At 49.8% G+C, this 19,636-nt stretch overlaps 1 protein-coding gene across 1 annotated transcript in view; it reads left to right on the top strand.

Moving 5' to 3' along the window:
- LOC136423291 (sacsin-like) overlaps positions 1-19,314 on the top strand; it is a 23,422-nt gene extending 4,108 nt beyond the window's left edge. Inside the window, exons 4-8 of the mRNA XM_066411414.1 lie at positions 1-477; positions 839-1,512; positions 1,637-5,791; positions 5,916-10,070; positions 10,397-19,314. The exon at positions 1-477 is cut by the window's left edge and continues 346 nt beyond it. Of these exons, the coding sequence (XP_066267511.1) occupies positions 1-477; positions 839-1,512; positions 1,637-5,791; positions 5,916-10,070; positions 10,397-19,314 (18,379 nt within the window). The remainder of the gene's footprint in view (positions 478-838; positions 1,513-1,636; positions 5,792-5,915; positions 10,071-10,396) is intronic.
- The last annotated feature ends 322 nt before the right edge of the window (positions 19,315-19,636 follow it).

Here is a 19,636-nt window from a genome sequence, read left to right as displayed (position 1 = left end):
GTCTATCAAACTGATGACCAGAGAGACAACAGGCCACAGCGCCACCGACTATCGCGTTTCCATGAGCAGCAAGTCTAAACAAGAAAAGGAAAATCGTTTCACTACTAAGGTGCGAGAAGCTCGGGGCGTATCGTGGGAAGACCGGGAGACAGTCGTCAGTACGTGCCGCTTCTCAATGGCTATCGATGGTGGACCTACCAGAGACTGGCTGGTCACAAACTACGTGAAAGGACGGGGAATCTCAGAGGAGGCAATGAAGCTGTCTGAAGAGCTCAGCTTGCTCCCGTGGGTGGGGGTGGCGATGCCGCTGTCCGAGGAGGAGGAGTTTGCCGGGCGAACGTTCTGCTGCCTGCCGCTGCCAGCAAGACACGAGTCCACCGGCCTGCCTGTCCACGTGCACGGATTCTTCGGCGTCAGCGACAACAGGAGGAGTCTGAAGTGGACAGGGACGGATCAGAAGAGCGACTCTGCAGCAAGGTAGGATTTCTTGTTATAACTCTCTGAAAGAGGGTACGTCTAGGTCTGTCAATCCGGTATCCTAAACGCTGCATGTCCTTTTAAAGTCACAAATAGAATATTTCAAGACGCTTTTCTCTGTATCTTTCCAAGAAATATAAGTTAGCGGTCGAGTCGGTGAAGTGGCCACCACAGGAATCATCACACTCTCACTAAAAATCATCCACCACGCCCCTTACATCGCTTTTTACCTGATACCAGCAGCTCAAACTTGTGTATTTGCTACTTTTCTTTAATTTACATTTCATAAGGTGTAGTTGTACGAATCCACATGCGTCTTTGTCTTCAACAAAGATTGTGCGTTTTTCGTTCTCTTGTTCAGGTGGAACGAGCTCCTCGTACAAGAGATCCTCCCCGCTGCCTACGCCCGCCTCATCACCGACGCCACGAAGTGCTGTACGCAAGACACCCTCTACGCGGCGCTTCCAGACCGGTCCCACGCCGCCCCTGAATGGGATAAAGCTCTCACACCGTTCTTCGACGACGCCCTCACCCAGAAGGTTGTGTGGACACCTACGGACGGCGGGAAGTGGATCGCGCCGGATGACGCTGTCTTCAACAGGACGTCAGTTCCAACTGCGGTTCTCGACTACCTGGTCGGCGCGGGAATAGATGTGGTGACGCTGCCCAAACACGTCATGCAGGCAATCGACGACACTTTCGACCGCCAGTCTCTCAAAGAAGTCACCCCTGGACTGCTGAGAGCAACCTTGAAGAAGACGGAAGTGCACAACAGTTCTAGAGAGCACAAGCTGACCTGGCTGCAGTACGCCCTAGATGACGGGAAGTATGACGAGATGGAAGGAATCGAACTCCTTCCGTTGGCGGACAAGACTTTCACAACGTTCAACAACAACAAGACAATCTTCATCGAATCTGAAGAGCATCCCAGAGCCCTTCTTCCTGGTCTCGAGGGGCGATTCCTGGACATGGACACGGACAACCAGGATATCCTGCTCCATATGCGGGCGGCTGCGACAGAGGCAGAAGAAAAAGGTATGTAAACTATTTAAACTTTGCTGATATTTCGCCATCACTGCAAAATTAGGATAGCAATTTGAAAGTCTATATTCTTTCGAAAAGGTTTCACTGATTTATATGATGATTCTCTCCCTGCTAGCCCGCTCCAGCCATCCCTGCCTCCAACTTCGTCACCTCTCCCCTCAGCTTGTGGCCACTCACCTGAGAGAAGCACTGCCACCTGATTGGTTGCAGGTAAGTCATGTGACTTGGGACCCTGCGCGTGCGCAACAACCTCCAGAGGAATGGTTGGCCCAGCTATGGCGGTACTTACAAGTTCACTTTCCCAACGATCTCAGTCCCTTCGTCGGCCTCCCACTTCTCCCCACAGTCGGGATGAACGTGACCAGTCTCGTCCGACTTGAACAGCCCTCGAAGGTGATGCGTCCCAGATACGATGAAACAAATATTCCTGACGTCATCAAGAAGCTTACTCGTGACGTGGACGCCACGGTGCTTGAAGATGTGCCACCTTACCTGAACCATCCGAAGCTTGAGGAGTTCATACATCGCTGTACCCCATCTGGGCTTCTAGGGCTTTTTCTCGTTGTCGGGACGGACAAAGTGATCCCACAAGTGAATGCGTTGAGCCCCGAAACAAAAAAGATCCTACGAGCTTTCTTTGCCAAATGTGACAATCTACTTGACACAGGGCGCGAACTGTTGACCAAACTACCCATCTTTGAAGCTGTCGATGATACAACCTTGAAGTCAAGATACCTGCCAGCCTTGGATCCTGAAGGGAAGATGCGGAGGATCGCCCCTGATCTGTCTGCTGACCCCTTGCCTGAAGGGTTATTCTTTCCTACAACTCTTATCGTCACCAAAGACCTCGAATCACAGACTCTTGGCCACCTTGTCCGTCTCCAACAGCTGAGTACAGCACAGCTTTTGACGGAAATGGTGGAGAAGGTACGCTGCGAAGACTACACAAGAGAACAGACTGACTCTCTCATGCTCTGGATTCTCAAGAATCTCCATACGTTAAAGACAAAGGATCCGGGCATCATCGACCGAATCCAAACTTTGGCATTCGTGACAACCAACAACAACTCCAAAGTGACCCCCGCTGAGCTGTTCAGCCCCGAAGAGGCAGTCTCTGATGTGTTACTGGGCGAGCCGGTCTTCCCAGCACCACCGTACACAGACAAGATCACACTGACGGCTCTGCTGTTGCTTGGAATGCGACAGAAACTTTCTGCACAGGACATTCTACACGCTGCTGAAAGCGTGCAGACCTTCTATGCTTCTGACGTTTTGACCCTTTCCGATGCAAAACGAAAGGCCGTTGCAATCATCTCAGTTCTTCTTCACGATCACGAAATGCTGACGACTCGCGTGAAAGGCGCGCTCCTTACAGCTGCACTCATGGGTGTGAACTTCTTACCAGTCTGCTCAGAAAGACCCAGGTCCTATCTACCGGGGTTGTCATGGTACCCAGAGGCAAACAGCGCCACCATATTTGTAAGTCCAAAAGATGCCCGATATTTGCAGTGCGCAGAGCTTGTCGGGGCGACCATGCCGATTGTCGATGGGGAGATATCCGATGGTATCATCTCTGCTTTTGGATGGGACAAGAACAAACTGCCGATTGAGAAAGTCGTCGGGCAACTCAAAATGGTATGTGACCATTATGATGGGTCAAAACGCCCAGCCAAGCACCACTTCGTGCAGATATTGACCCAGATCTATCAGCATATTGACGCCAGATTGTCAGCAGGAGACAAAACTGCCATGCAGCTACTTTCCTCCGATGATTTCCCTCCCTGGGTTTGGCAGGGTGACGGTCTGGCAGCACCAAAGACAGTGGCACTGACCTCCCCATTCAACCTCATCCTTGACCTTGCACCATACAGATTCATTCTGCCTGAAGAGTTTCGTGACTTCAAGCAGATGTTCAAGGATGCTGGAGTCAAAGAGAGCTTCGATAAATCAGACCTGGTGCAAACGTTGCATGAAATTCAATCGGCGCCAAAAATGTCGGTAGAAAGAGATTTGAAGTTGTCCGTGGACATCATAGGCTGGTTAGTCAGCCACCCAGACATCCTTGAAGAGGTTCGAGACGACATATTGGTTCCCATAGCAACGAAGGACAGCTCTCGTCTGACGTTGGCACCTGTGAGTGAGTGCACGTACAATGATGTGTCTTGGAGTGATGCACAGGATATTCTTGATGACGAAGATGAAGAGTTCAAGCCTCTCCACAAACTGATAACGTTAGACGCAGCACAACTGCTCGAGGCGCCTTCTCTCAGCCAGCGGGTCGTCAATGCCGAGGAATTTGGGTTTGACCAGTGCGGGCAGCACGAGAAAGTCACACAGCGTCTCAAGAACATTTTGAACGACTACCCGGAGGGAGCCGGGATCTTCAAAGAACTCGTTCAAAACGCAGACGACGCTGGAGCAACGGAAGTGAAGTTCCTTGTCGACTGGCGGACAAACAAAGACTCCAAAGAGAACCTGATCGACCAAGGCATGGCGGTGTGTCACGGACCGGCGCTGTGGGCGTTCAACAACGCCGCGTTCAGCGAGGAGGACTTCAAGAACATCCAGAATCTAGGAGGACAAACAAAACTGGAGGCCCTTGAGAAAGTGGGTAGATTTGGGGTTGGCTTCAATTCTGTGTATCACCTCACAGACGTCCCGAGTTTTGTCAGTGGAAGTCGAGTGCTCTTCTTTGATCCCCATGCCACACACCTTTCCAAACACATCAAAGACAAGTCCAGACCAGGAATAGGACTTGACTTGAAGAAGAACATAAGACTGACAGGCAGGTGCAAAGACCAGTTTAAGCCATTTCAGGGCGTCTTTGGTTACAGCACCAACACTTCTTACAACGGAACTCTGTTCAGGCTCCCGTTAAGAACACCACAGGAAGCATCCGAAAGCGAGATAAGCGATGTTGTTTACAGCAAACCTGGCAATGCGAACATGGAAAGACTGATTGAAAGCTTCAAGGAAGGCCTAAAGCCTCTCCTACTCTTCACACAGAATGTCAGACATGTAACGATGTACACCCTGGATGAGTTCTCAGACCCGTCGAGTATGATTGAAACGTTCCATGTCTCCAAGTCACCCGTGAAGCATTTGAGGGAAATGCAGAGTCCACTTCACTCTAACAGATTGAAAGACAAGTTTCAAATCCAAAGCAACTGTCTACTGGCAACGTCAGGCGTTATGAAACTGAATCGCCAAGAAACCGACAAAGCAGCGGAGCACCCGGTAACATCCATGGTAGTCAAGGTAACCTGTCGACAGGGGAAGGACAATGCCATGAGTGACGACTGGATCATTTCGTTCTGCATGGGTACAGGGACATCACTGAAGTTAGCTCTGTCCGAGAGCGGAAGGAAGGCCGGGCTCGTTCCATGTGGTGGTGTGGCTGCGTTGCTGAAGTCTGGTGATGACAGCCATCAGGACGCCTTCATTGATAATCCTCTAAACGGAGAGGTATTCTGCTTCCTGCCACTGTCTGTCAGAACGGGGCTGCCTGTCCACGTGAACGGAAGTTTCGCTGTCGCGTCCAACCGCCGCGGGCTGTGGGAAGAGACAAGTACCGACAGGAACGACCTGAAGGTGGAGTGGAACAAGGCTCTCATGGAGGATGCTGTGTGTAAGGCTTACGCCCGCCTCATCACCGACGCTACGAAGTGCTGTACGAAAGACACCCTCTACGCGATGCTTCCAGACCGGAACCACACAGACCCAGACTGGGATAAAGCTCTCACGCCGTTCTTAGACGAGGTCCTAGCCCAGAAGGTTGTGTGGACTCATGCAAATGACGGGAAATGGATCACACCTAAAGACGCAGTCTTCAACAGGACGTCGGTTCCAACTGCGGTTCTCGACTACCTGGTCGGCGCGAGAATAGATGTGGTGACGCTGCCCAAACACGTCATGCAGGCAATCGACGACACTTTCGACCGCCAGTCTCTCAAAGAAGTCACCCCTGGACTGCTGAGAGCAACCTTGAAGAAGACTGGAGTGCACAAAAATTCCAGAGAGCACAAGCTGACCTGGCTGCAGTACGCCCTAGATGACGGGAAGTATGACGAGATGGAAGGAATCGAACTCCTTCCGTTGGCGGACAAGACTTTCACAACGTTCAACAACAACAAGACGATCTTCATCGAATCTGAGGAGCATCCCAGAGCCCTTCTTCCTGGTCTCGAGGGGCGATTCCTGGACATGGACACGGACAACCAGGATATCCTGCTCCATATGCGGGCGGCTGCGACAGAGGCAGAAGAAAAAGGTATGTAAACTATTTAAACTTTGCTGATATTTCGCCATCACTGCAAAATTAGGATAGCAATTTGAAAGTCTATATTCTATAGAAAAGGTTTCACTGATTTATATGATGATTTTCTCCCTGCTAGCCCGCTCCAGCTATCCCTGCCTCCAACTACGTCACCTCTCCCCTCAGCTTGTGGCCACTCACCTGAGAGAAGCACTGCCACCTGATTGGTTGCAGGTAAGTCATGTGACTTGGGACCCTACGCGTGAGCAACAACCTCCAGAGGAATGGTTGGCCCAGCTATGGCGGTACTTACAAGCTCACTTTCCCAACGATCTCAGTCCCTTCGTCGGCCTTCCACTTCTCCCCATAGTCGGGATGAACGCGTCCAGTCTCGTCCGACTTGAACAGCCCTCGAAGGTGATGCGTCCCAGATACGATGAAACAAATATTCCTGACGTCATCAAGAAGCTTGCTCGTGACGTGGACGCCACAGTGCTTGAAGACGTGCCACTTTACCTGAAACATCCGAAGCTTGACGAGTTCATACATCGCTGTACCCCATCTGGTCTTCTAGGGCTTTTTCTCGTTGTCGGGACGGACAAAGTGATCCCACAAGTGAATGCGTTGAACCCCGAAACCAAAAAGATCCTACGAGCTTTCTTTGCCAAATGTGACAATCTACTTGACACAGGGCGCGAACTGTTGACCAAACTACCCATCTTTGAAGCTGTCGATGATACAACCTTGAAGCCAAGATACCTGGCAGCCTTGGATCCTGAAGGGAAGATGCGGAGGATCGCCCCTGATCTGTCTGCTGACCCCTTGCCTGAAGGGTTATTCTTTCCTACAACTCTTATTGTCACCAAAGACCTCGAATCACAGACTCTTGGCCACCTTGTCCGTCTCCAACAGCTGAGTACAGCACAGCTTTTGACGGAAATGGTGGAGAAGGTACGCTGCGAAGACTACACAAGAGAACAGACTGACTCTCTCATGCTCTGGATTCTCAAGAATCTCCATACGTTAAAGGCAAAGGATCCGGGCATCATCGACCGAATCCAAACTTTGGCATTCGTGACAACCAACAACAACTCCAAAGTGACCCCCGCTGAGCTGTTCAGCCCCGAAGAGGCAGTCTCTGATGTGTTACTGGGCGAGCCGGTCTTCCCAGGACCACCGTACACGGACAAGATCACACTGACGGCTCTGCTGGAGCTTGGAATGCGACAGAAACTTTCTGCACAGGACATTCTACACGCTGCTGAAAGCGTGCAGACCTTCAATGCTTCTGATGTTTTGACCCTTTCCGATGCAAAACGAAAGGCCGTTGCAATCATCTCAGTTCTTCTTCACGATCACGAAATGCTGACGACTCGCGTGAAAGGCGCGCTCCTTACAGCTGCACTCATGGATGTGAACTTCTTACCGGTCTGCTTTGAAAGACCCAGGTCCTATCTACCGGGGTTGTCATGGTACCCAGAGGCAAACAGCGCCGCCATATTTGTAAGTCCAAAAGATGCCCGATATTTGCAGTGCGCAGAGCTTGTCGGAGCAACCATGCCGATTGTCAATGGGGAGATGTCCGATGGTTTCATCTCTGCTTTTGGATGGGACAAGGACAAACTGCCGATTGACAAAGTCGTCGGGCAACTCAAAATGGTATGTGTCCATTCTGAAGGGTCAAAACGCCCAGCCAAGCACCACTTCGTGCAGATATTGACCGAGATCTATCAGCATGTTGACGCCAGATTGTCAGCAGGAGACACAACTGCCATGCAGCTACTTTCTTCCGATGATTTCCCTCCCTGGGTTTGGCAGGGTGACTATCTGGCAGCACCAAAGACAGTGGCACTGACCTCCCCATTCAACCTCATCCTTGACCTTGCACCATACAGATTCATTCTGCCTGAAGAGTTTCGTGACTTCAGGCAGATGTTCAAGGATGCTGGAGTCAAAGAGAGCTTCGATAAATCAGACCTGGTGCAAACGTTGCATGAAATTCAATCGGCGCCAAAAATGTCGGTAGAAAGAGATTTGAAGTTGTCCGTGGACATCATAGGCTGGTTAGTCAGCCACCAAGACATCCTTGAAGAGGTTCGAGACGACATATTGGTTCCCATAGCAACGAAGGACAGCTCTCGTCTGACGTTGGCACCTGTAAGTGAGTGCACGTACAATGATGTGTCTTGGGGTGATGCACAGGATATTCTTGATGACGAAGATGAAGAGTTCAAACCTCTCCACAAACTGATAACGTTAGACGTAGCACAGCTGCTCGAGGTGCCTTCTCTCAGCCAGCGGGTCGTCAATGCCGAGGAATTTGGCTTCGACCAGTGCGGGCAGCACGAGAAAGTCACACAGCGTCTCAAGAACATTTTGAACGACTACCCGGAGGGAGCTGGGATCTTCAAAGAACTCGTTCAAAACGCAGACGACGCTGGAGCAACGGAAGTGAAGTTCCTTGTCGACTGGCGGACAAACGAAGTCTCCAAAGAGAACCTTATCGACCAAGGCATGGCGGTGTGTCACGGACCGGCGCTGTGGGCGTTCAACAACGCCGCGTTCAGCGAGGAGGACTTCATGAACATCCAGAATCTAGGAGGACAAACAAAACTGGAGGCCCTTGAGAAAGTGGGTAGATTTGGGGTTGGCTTCAATTCTGTGTATCACCTCACAGACGTCCCGAGTTTTGTCAGTGGAAGTCGAGTGCTCTTCTTTGATCCCCATGCCACACACCTTTCCAAACACATCAAAGACAAGTCCAGACCAGGAATAGGACTTGACTTGAAGAAGAACACAAGACTGACAGGCAGGTGCAAAGACCAGTTTAAGCCATTTCAGGGCGTATTTGGTTACAGCACCAACACATCTTACAACGGAACTCTGTTCAGGCTCCCGTTAAGAACACCACAGGAAGCATCCGAAAGCGAGATAAGCGATGTTGTCTACAGCAAACCTGGCAATGCAAACATGGAAAGACTGATTGAAAGCTTCAAGGAAGGCCTAAAGCCTCTCCTACTCTTCACACAAAATGTCAGACACGTAGCGATGTACACCCTGGATCAGTTCTCAGACCCGTCGAGTATGGTTGAAACGTTCGATGTCTCCAAGTCACCCGTGAAGTATTTGAGGGAAATGCAGAGTCCGCTTCACTCTAACAGATTGACAGACAAGTTTCAAATCCAAAGCAACTGTCTACTGGCAACGTCAGGCGTTATGAAACTGAATCGCCAAGGAACCGACAAAGCAGCGGAGCACCCGGAAACATCCATGGTAGTCAAGGTAACCTGTCGACAGGGGAAGGACAACGCCATGAGTGAGGAGTGGATCATTTCGTCCTGCATGGGTACAGAGACATCACTGAAGTTAGCTCTGTCCGAGAGCGGAAGGAAGGCCGGGCTCGTTCCATGTGGTGGTGTGGCTGCGTTGCTGAAGTCTTGTGATGATAATCACCAGAACGCCTTCATTGATAACCCTCTAAACGGAGAGGTATTCTGCTTCCTGCCACTGTCTGTCAGAACGGGGCTGCCTGTCCACGTGAACGGAAGTTTCGCTGTCGCGTCCAACCGCCGCGGGCTGTGGGAAGAGACAAGTACCGACAGGAACGACCTGAAGGTGGAGTGGAACAAGGCTCTCATGGAGGATGCTGTGTGTAAGGCTTACGCCCTCCTCATCACAGACGCTACGAAGTGCTGTACGAAAGACACCCTCTACGCGATGCTTCCAGACCGGAACCACACAGACCCAGACTGGGATAAAGCTCTCACGCCGTTCTTAGACGAGGTCCTAGCCCAGAAGGTTGTGTGGACTCCTGCAAATGACGGGAAATGGATCACACCTAAAGACGCAGTCTTCAACAGGACGTCGGTTCCAACTGCGGTTCTCGACTACCTGGTCGGCGCGGGAATAGATGTGGTGACGCTGCCCAAACACGTCATGCAGGCAATCGACGACACTTTCGACCGCCAGTCTCTCAAAGAAGTCACCCCTGGACTGCTGAGAGCAACCTTGAAGAAGACGGGAGTGCACAACAGTTCCAGAGAGCACAAGCTGACCTGGCTGCAGTACGCCCTAGATGACGGGAAGTATGACGAGATGGAAGGAATCGAACTCCTTCCGTTGGCGGACAAGACTTTCACAACGTTCAACAACAACAAGACGATCTTCATCGAATCTGAAGAGCATCCCAGAGCCCTTCTTCCTGGTCTCGAGGGGCGTTTCCTGGACATGGACACGGACATCCAACCTACCCTGCACCATATACGGGCGGCTGCAACAGAGGCAGAAGAGAAAGGTATGTTCTTGACAATTCAAATATTGCGCCACAAATATGTATTTAGGATCGCCGCTTGTAAGCCTATATTCTATTGCATAGATTTTGCTGATTCATATGAAGTGTATAGGTAAGGTTTTATGTGGTTGACTTTCAGTGAGACTCATAAAGCATTCAAAACAAAGGAGCCACAATTGTTTTGACTCTTTCGATTTCAATTGCCTATAAGTTGTGAGCTCTCTGTTAACTTGGAATTGCTATCAATGTGTGTATTTGTGCTCCTTTCTCGCATCCCTCCACAAGCGAAAGAGAGATACTAAGTTCTTCAACATTTTTTTCTTTACTAGCCCGCTCCAGCCATCCCTGCCTCCAACTACGTCATCTCAGCCCTCAGCTTGTGGCCACACACCTAAGAGAAGCACTGCCACTTGATTGGTTGCAGGTAAGTCATGTGACTTGGGACCCTGCGCTTGCGCAACAACCTCCAGAGGAATGGTTGGCCCAGCTATGGCGGTACTTACAAGTTCACTTTCCCAACGATCTCAGTCCCTTCGTCGGCCTTCCACTTCTCCCCATAGTCGGGATGAACGCGACCAGTCTCGTCCGACTTGAACAGCCCTCGAAGGTGATGCGTCCCAGGTACGATGAAACAAATATTCCTGACGTCATCAAGAAGCTTGCTCGTGACGTGGACGCCACAGTGCTTGAAGACGTGCCACTTTACCTGAAACATCCGAAGCTTGATGAGTTCATACATCGCTGTACCCCATCTGGTCTTTTAGGGCTTTTTCTCGTTGTCGGGACGGACAAAGTGATCCCACAAGTGAATGCGTTGAACCCCGAAACCAAAAAGATCCTACGAGCTTTCTTTGCCAAATGTGACAATCTACTTGACACAGGGCGCGAACTGTTGACCAAACTACCCATCTTTGAAGCTGTCGATGATACAACCTTGAAGCCAAGATACCTGGCAGCCTTGGATCCTGAAGGGAAGATGCGGAGGATCGCCCCTGATCTGTCTGCTGACCCCTTGCCTGAAGGGTTATTCTTTCCTACAACTCTTATCGTCACCAAAGACCTCGAATCACAGACTCTTGGCCACCTTGTCCGTCTCCAACAGCTGAGTACAGCACAGCTTTTATCGGAAATGGTGGAGAAGGTACGCTGCGAAGACTACACAAGAGAACAGACTGACTCTCTCATGCTCTGGATTCTCAAGAATCTCCATACGTTAAAGGCAAAGGATCCGGGCATCATCGACCGAATCCAAACTTTGGCATTCGTGACAACCAACAACAACTCCAAAGTGACCCCCGCTGAGCTGTTCAGCCCCGAAGAGGCAGTCTCTGATGTGTTACTGGGCGAGCCGGTCTTCCCAGGACCACCGTACACGGACAAGATCACACTGACGGCTCTGCTGGAGCTTGGAATGCGACAGAAACTTTCTGCACAGGACATTCTACACGCTGCTGAAAGCGTGCAGACCTTCAATGCTTCTGATGTTTTGACCCTTTCCGATGCAAAACGAAAGGCCGTTGCAATCATCTCAGTTCTTCTTCACGATCACGAAATGCTGACGACTCGCGTGAAAGGCGCGCTCCTTACAGCTGCACTCATGGATGTGAACTTCTTACCGGTCTGCTTTGAAAGACCCAGGTCCTATCTACCGGGGTTGTCATGGAACCCAGAGGCAAACAGCGCCGCCATATTTGTAAGTCCAAAAGATGCCCGATATTTGCAGTGCGCAGAGCTTGTCGGAGCAACCATGCCGATTGTCAATGGGGAGATGTCCGATGGTTTCATCTCTGCTTTTGGATGGGACAAGGACAAACTGCCGATTGACAAAGTCGTCGGGCAACTCAAAATGGTATGTGTCCATTCTGAAGGGTCAAAACGCCCAGCCAAGCACCACTTCGTGCAGATATTGACCGAGATCTATCAGCATGTTGACGCCAGATTGTCAGCAGGAGACACAACTGCCATGCAGCTACTTTCTTCCGATGATTTCCCTCCCTGGGTTTGGCAGGGTGACTATCTGGCAGCACCAAAGACAGTGGCACTGACCTCCCCATTCAACCTCATCCTTGACCTTGCACCATACAGATTCATTCTACCTGAAGAGTTTCGTGACTTCAGGCAGATGTTCAAGGATGCTGGAGTCAAAGAGAGCTTCGATAAATCAGACCTGGTGCAAACGTTGCATGAAATTCAATCGGCGCCAAAAATGTCGGTAGAAAGAGATTTGAAGTTGTCCGTGGACATCATAGGCTGGTTAGTCAGCCACCAAGACATCCTTGAAGAGGTTCGAGACGACATATTGGTTCCCATAGCAACGAAGGACAGCTCTCGTCTGACGTTGGCACCTGTAAGTGAGTGCACGTACAATGATGTGTCTTGGGGTGATGCACAGGATATTCTTGATGACGAAGATGAAGAGTTCAAACCTCTCCACAAACTGATAACGTTAGACGTAGCACAGCTGCTCGAGGTGCCTTCTCTCAGCCAGCGGGTCGTCAATGCCGAGGAATTTGGCTTCGACCAGTGCGGGCAGCACGAGAAAGTCACACAGCGTCTCAAGAACATTTTGAACGACTACCCGGAGGGAGCTGGGATCTTCAAAGAACTCGTTCAAAACGCAGACGACGCTGGAGCAACGGAAGTGAAGTTCCTTGTCGACTGGCGGACAAACGAAGTCTCCAAAGAGAACCTTATCGACCAAGGCATGGCGGTGTGTCACGGACCGGCGCTGTGGGCGTTCAACAACGCCGCGTTCAGCGAGGAGGACTTCATGAACATCCAGAATCTAGGAGGACAAACAAAACTGGAGGCCCTTGAGAAAGTGGGTAGATTTGGGGTTGGCTTCAATTCTGTGTATCACCTCACAGACGTCCCGAGTTTTGTCAGTGGAAGTCGAGTGCTCTTCTTTGATCCCCATGCCACACACCTTTCCAAACACATCAAAGACAAGTCCAGACCAGGAATAGGACTTGACTTGAAGAAGAACACAAGACTGACAGGCAGGTGCAAAGACCAGTTTAAGCCATTTCAGGGCGTCTTTGGTTACAGCACCAACACATCTTACAACGGAACTCTGTTCAGGCTCCCGTTAAGAACACCACAGGAAGCATCCGAAAGCGAGATAAGCGATGTTGTCTACAGCAAACCTGGCAATGCAAACATGGAAAGACTGATTGAAAGCTTCAAGGAAGGCCTAAAGCCTCTCCTACTCTTCACACAAAATGTCAGACACGTAGCGATGTACACCCTGGATCAGTTCTCAGACCCGTCGAGTATGGTTGAAACGTTCGATGTCTCCAAGTCACCCGTGAAGTATTTGAGGGAAATGCAGAGTCCGCTTCACTCTAACAGATTGACAGACAAGTTTCAAATCCAAAGCAACTGTCTACTGGCAACGTCAGGCGTTATGAAACTGAATCGCCAAGGAACCGACAAAGCAGCGGAGCACCCGGAAACATCCATGGTAGTCAAGGTAACCTGTCGACAGGGGAAGGACAACGCCATGAGTGAGGAGTGGATCATTTCGTCCTGCATGGGTACAGGGACATCACTGAAGTTAGCTCTGTCCGAGAGCGGAAGGAAGGCCGGGCTCGTTCCATGTGGTGGTGTGGCTGCGTTGCTGAAGTCTGGTGATGACAGCCATCAGGACGCCTCCATTGATAATCCTCTAAACGGAGAGGTATTCTGCTTCCTGCCACTGTCTGTCAGAACGGGGCTGCCTGTCCACGTGAACGGAAGTTTCGCTGTCGCGTCCAACCGCCGCGGGCTGTGGGAAGAGACAAGTACCGACAGGAACGACCTGAAGGTGGAGTGGAACAAGGCTCTCATGGAGGATGCTGTGTGTAAGGCCTACGTCACGATGCTCCTGGATTTGAGTACAATGGCAAAGACAGGACAACTAAAACCCTATCAGTTCCACAGCTTTTGGCCTAACCCCTGTCCCATTCCAGACACCACACACTACAGCGTCCTTTTGAAAGCCTTCTACTCTGCCTTGTCATCAGATCACAAACCACCACCTCTGTTTGAGTTCGAAGAACAATGGTTGAGTTTTACGTCAACGGTCTTTCTTGACCCAGAAATCCCCTTTTCCTCTGATGAGAACGTTGCCGCAAGGAGGGCGCTGCAGCAGTGTTGTTCGGACAACACTGTCGTTGAGTTGCCAGAATGGGGAAGGCAGGGATTTGAAGAAGCAGGCCGCGGCGAGCTGCTCTCTAAGCACACATACACAGAGGAGCGATTCTACTCCGAACTGTTCTTTCCCAGGATACACGAACTGTCTGACGAAATAAGGGATCCCCTGATGCTCCGTATATTGAGCAGAGAAACTGAAGACTATCATGAATTAATCGAAACTATAGCCTGCATTCCTGTCAGCCCAAGTGGACAAGAATTGAATTTTCCTGGGAATCTCGTACACCCCAACGGAAAGATCTCTGCGATGTTCCTGCCTGAAGATAAAAAGTTCCCACATGGATCCACAGAAACCTACCTGAAACCTTCGCGTCTGGAGGTATTGACAAAACTGGGCATGTGCAAAGATGAGGTTCCGTGGGAAGTCGTCATCGAACGTGCAGAGTCAGTAGTTGACTTGAACACGGTCAATCAAACTGAATCTCGGAAGCGAATCGTTGCACTGCTGGACTTTATCGTTGACAAAACGAAGGAGGAAAGAACAAAAAAACAGCGAGAGAAGGCAAGAAAAAATCTGTCCATCATTCCATTTCTACCAATCATGCAAAAGCCTCCCGAATGGCCCTTTGAATGGAGAGGGTCTGAGTATCCCACAGACGCACTGCTGTCTGCCCTTGACCTTCAGCCAAGTAAGAATCATGATATTGCAGGCGTCTCCAACCCAATTCTGTGCAGCAAAATTATTACAGGGAAGGGGAAACACAACAACCGCTACACAGTACCAGTCAGCCTTAACAGATTTCTGGGCTTGGTAGACAAATCACCTGACCTGTCTGAGACATTGACAAACCTCATGGCTATCGTCGCCGTGGACATGAAGACTCTCTCGAAGGACGAGTTGGAGTGCACGAGAACATCGTACCTTAAAACATGTCAACACCTCCAGAAGTTTTGCCATGGGTCAAAAGAGAATGAGAATGACATTGCTACACGGCTTTTCAAGACTCCGTTCATCATGAGCCAGGTGAAGAAGAAATTTCTCCTTCCATCGGATGTGTCCTTTGACTTGAAGTTCACTTGTGCGCCCTACCTGTACCAAGTACCAGAGGAACTGGCCACAGAACTTACACCTCTCTTCTTGGCCTGCAAAGTCAAAACAGCTTTTGAAGCATGTGACTTCATACGTGCTCTTGATCACCTGAAGGAAGACAAAGGGAACCAAATACTGAGCTCCAATGAGGTTAACCTGGCGCAGGACCTATTAAAAGCAGCCAGTGACCTGAAGGGAGAAAACATCAAAGAGCATAGTCTTTGGATACCGGACCAGGATGGCGTGCTGCGCAGGCCTTCGGAGGTATGTTACAATGACTGTGCCTGGATCGAACAGAAGGATGACATGGTGTTCTGCCATAAGGTCATTTCTAGAGACTTAGCAGTGGACAAATTGGGAGTAAAGCCTGTGCGACACAAGGCGCTAGAGGCGTATTCACACAGCCTGACTTGTTTTGGCACTGATTTTGGCCAGGTGGAAAAGCTGACGAACAGAATCAAAAACCTGCTGGATGCTTATCCCTTTGGTAAGGAGATCCTCAAAGAACTACTGCAAAATGCCGACGACGCCGGAGCAACAGAAATCCACTTTGTTTACGACAAGCAGCAGCATGGCACCAAGCACATCTTCGACGATAGCTGGAAAGAACTGCAAGGACCAGCTCTGTGTGTTTATAACAACAGGCCTTTCACAGAGGAGGATCTAATCGGCATACAGAGCCTTGGAGAAGGCAGCAAGACACATGACCCGGTTAAGACTGGAAAGTATGGAGTCGGATTCAACGCGGTCTACCATCTGACAGACTGCCCGTCCTTCATGACCGGAGGAGACACGCTGTGTGTTTTCGATCCGCAGCTCCGCTTTGTCCCAGGAGCAAGACTTGAGTGCCCGGGACGTATGTATCGCGGCATTGACGACTACTTCAGACAGCAGTACAAGGATGTATTCGACTGCTATCTCAAGGACAACCCTGCGTTTTGGTCTCCAGAGAGCACCATGTTCAGGTTTCCTCTTCGTACGGCCACACTGGCGACAGACTCCGACCTCAGTGACGAAGACGTGACGGAAGAAGTGATCATGGACCTCTTAGGCAGATTCAAAAGTGAAAGCTTTGAAGTCCTCCTGTTCCTCAACAGCGTGGAAAAAATTAAGATCTCCGTCATAGAGAGTGACGGAACCTCACATGAATTCTATCATGCCGAAGCACTCATTTCGGAGAAGGCAAAGCAAGATCGGCGGAAGTTTGCAGACTGTGTAGCTGAATGTGCTCAGAGTAAAAAGTCTCTTCATGTATTGCCAACTCACCATGTCACATACAACTTGGACCTCCGCGACAACAGCCAACACAAAGAGACTTGGATAGTTCACCAGAGAATCGGATTTGAGGACAAAGACATCCCAAACAGCATCAAGGAGGCCCATTCAGCAAAGGAGCTTGGTCTACTTCCAAGAGGGGGAGCAGCTGTATGTCACAAGGACTGCAAACAGCCTTATAAAGCAAAGGCTTTTCGTGAATCAAAGCGTTACGAAAAGTGCGATCATATGGGACCCAAACGGGCATTTTGCTTCCTGCCGCTCCCCATCGAGACAAAACTTCCGGTCCATGTGAATGGCCATTTCGCACTGGACCACGAGGCTAGGAGAAACCTGTGGAGGGATGAGAAAGGTGGGATGAAATCGGACTGGAACAAGACGTTGATCAATGAAGTCATCGCTCCGGCATACGTCGCGGTGCTCGATGCAAAACGAGCAGCAGACTTTGGTGTACAACAGAGATCTTTCTCAGCGTCAAAGGCTCGAGATGTCAGGAGATCACTGGATACGTATCACAATCTCTTTCCATCTGTCTCAAAGACGACTGATGAGTGGAAAGGCCTTTCTTTGGCTGTCTATCAGTACAGCGATCGCAAACAAATTCGCCTTTTGCCGCTGTTGCGGTCTACAGTCGATGATCGCAAGCCCCACTATGATCAGCCAGGAAACCAAAGAAACCTCCAGATGGCACTGGAATGGCTACCACCAACAGGAGCTGGAAAAGAAGAGGCATTTTTCAACACGCTGAAGTACGAAGATGCTGGAAGCAGAGAGAGCCATAAAAAGCCCAAAAGACAAGTACTGATAGAGAGCCTCCTGGGCTTAGGGTTTAACCTGCTAGTCAGTCCGACAACAATTCTTGACGACTTTCAGGAAGCTGAAGTTGAAGTGAAAGAAATAAAGCCAGAATCAGTGATCGACTTTCTTCAGACGTACGCAACCGACGACCCGTTGTGCCGTATTGGAGCGTCCCTTCCTGTCCAGCTGTCAAGCACAACTTTCAAAGAACCGGAGAATCTTCAAGTGGTCCTCCATTACTGTTTGTCCACAAGGAAAAGACAAGAAGAAAGCAAGGAGCACACGTCACGTGGTCATTCACTTCCAGTTCCATCAGAGCCAAAACAGGAGCACGAGCACGCACTACACGGTCTCCCTTTACTTCTGACACAGGACAATATCCTACGAGCATTTGACGTCTCATGTCCCGTCTTTGCTACAGACTACGCCAAGCTCGTTCCAAGAGTACCTGGCATGTTTGTACACAATTTGTGCGTTTCAGAGTTGCTACATAAGAAGACTGACAACTCAGTACGTTCCTTTGACATCAGAGCTTTAAGTGAACTGATGCCACGTGTGCTCGACAAATTGGAGTACGGAAATGGGAAAACTGTTAAACTGTCTCCCACGGCGCCACCACAGGATTGGATCTGTTGTATTTGGCAATTCCTTGATCGGGAAGTACACCGAATGGCAAGAGAACAAGAAGCAGGACAAAAAGCTGCAATTGATGAGGTCATTGGTTTGTTTGCAGACTGGGCTATCTTACCGGCCGTCACGCCTAAGCCTACACCGAAGTTTCAACAGCAGGGCATTTCAATGTATTCAAGCGTCGCTACGATGCAACCAGGGGACCGTTACCTAGTCCCACTATGTAAGGCACACACTGTTGTGAACTTCAATAATCCCTATATACAGCAGGACACGGTGGCGGAGTTTCTGCGTAAACTCCACTGCCTACAGCTTGACACAGATTGTCTTCGTGCATCCTCACACTTTGAACAGTTGCCAATGCCACTTGTCCCTCTTCTCACAAACCATGTGGGGATCCTGAGAGTGTTACACTTCATTCTAGTCGAGCAGGGAGGTACCACATCTTTGGACACCAACGAGGCTACTGAACTGTTGAAGTATTTCGAAGACGAAGCCGTCAAGTACACACATGAACAAGCGCATTTGCGAATGCTGAGGTCCTTGCCCTTGTACAAAACGATTCACAACAAACTCATCAGTCTCACCGCCCCTAGTCAGTGCCACGTGTTGCCGGTGGGAATACCAACAGCCGACATGGATGAGTGGATAAAACGATCGAACGCTGTCTTTTTGGAGAAAAATTCTAAACTTGAAAAGCTACACAAAACCTTGGGGTGTTCGGGAATCAAAGAAGCTGATGTGTACCAAAGGTACATCTTCCCAAACATTGACCACCTGAGTGATGATGCAGTACAGGTGCACCTTGACTACCTCAGAAAGATGTTATATGGGGCGTATACGATAGAGGGACATACACGTGAATCTTTGTTAGGGAGCCTGCGAGATCTACGTGTCATCCCATCACAAAGAGGCAGGAGGCCCGTAGGTGAATTCTATGACGACACCCATGACGTATTCCATGAAATGGTCTCAGACGAGAACTTCCTCCCTGAATGCTATCGGAAGGAAATGTGGAAATGGAGACAGTTCTTCATCGACATTGGGCTCATCAACAAAGTAACAAAAGTCATGTTCCTCGAGTACGCAAGAGAAGTGGAACGTCTGGCCAAAGTAACCAAAAGCGAAGAGAGTCGATTGAAAGAGAAATCAAATGTATTGGTAAAGCACTTCTTTGAAATTGAGAAGTTGTCGGACAGCCGCTACGCCACGTCGAGAGTTCGAGGCAGTTTCATTTTCCTTCCGCGAGAGAAAGTAGTCCGTTCCATGACTCCGGGCGTCAACACCCCTTACAAGAAAGATTGTCGCTGGAGTATATGACCGTGTATCTTGCTGTTTTCAAGTGATTTACCATTTTCTAGCCTCATTTTTTACTCCTATAGATTTTTGAACCGATAGTTTATCGCTTCCCTGTCAAAAATACGACCCAAAATCAGGTGATTTTCGTGTAATTTCTCCTGTTGTTTTCAACCTATTGTAGATTTCAAACCAACAGGAAATCTAGTGTGTGTGAACGAGCAAAGATTCTTCTTTCTGTCGGTATATAACTTCTTATCGATTTCGAGGGCGAAATGCAGATGCCCCCAATCCGCGCGAGGCCATGTCACACGGAGCGGTCATTTTGTTTCCAGAATAGAACGCA

This window comes from Branchiostoma lanceolatum, chromosome 17, assembly GCF_035083965.1.
Source record: "Branchiostoma lanceolatum isolate klBraLanc5 chromosome 17, klBraLanc5.hap2, whole genome shotgun sequence".
NCBI lineage: Eukaryota > Metazoa > Chordata > Leptocardii > Amphioxiformes > Branchiostomatidae > Branchiostoma > Branchiostoma lanceolatum.
This window is presented reverse-complemented; position numbering and strand designations above follow the sequence as displayed.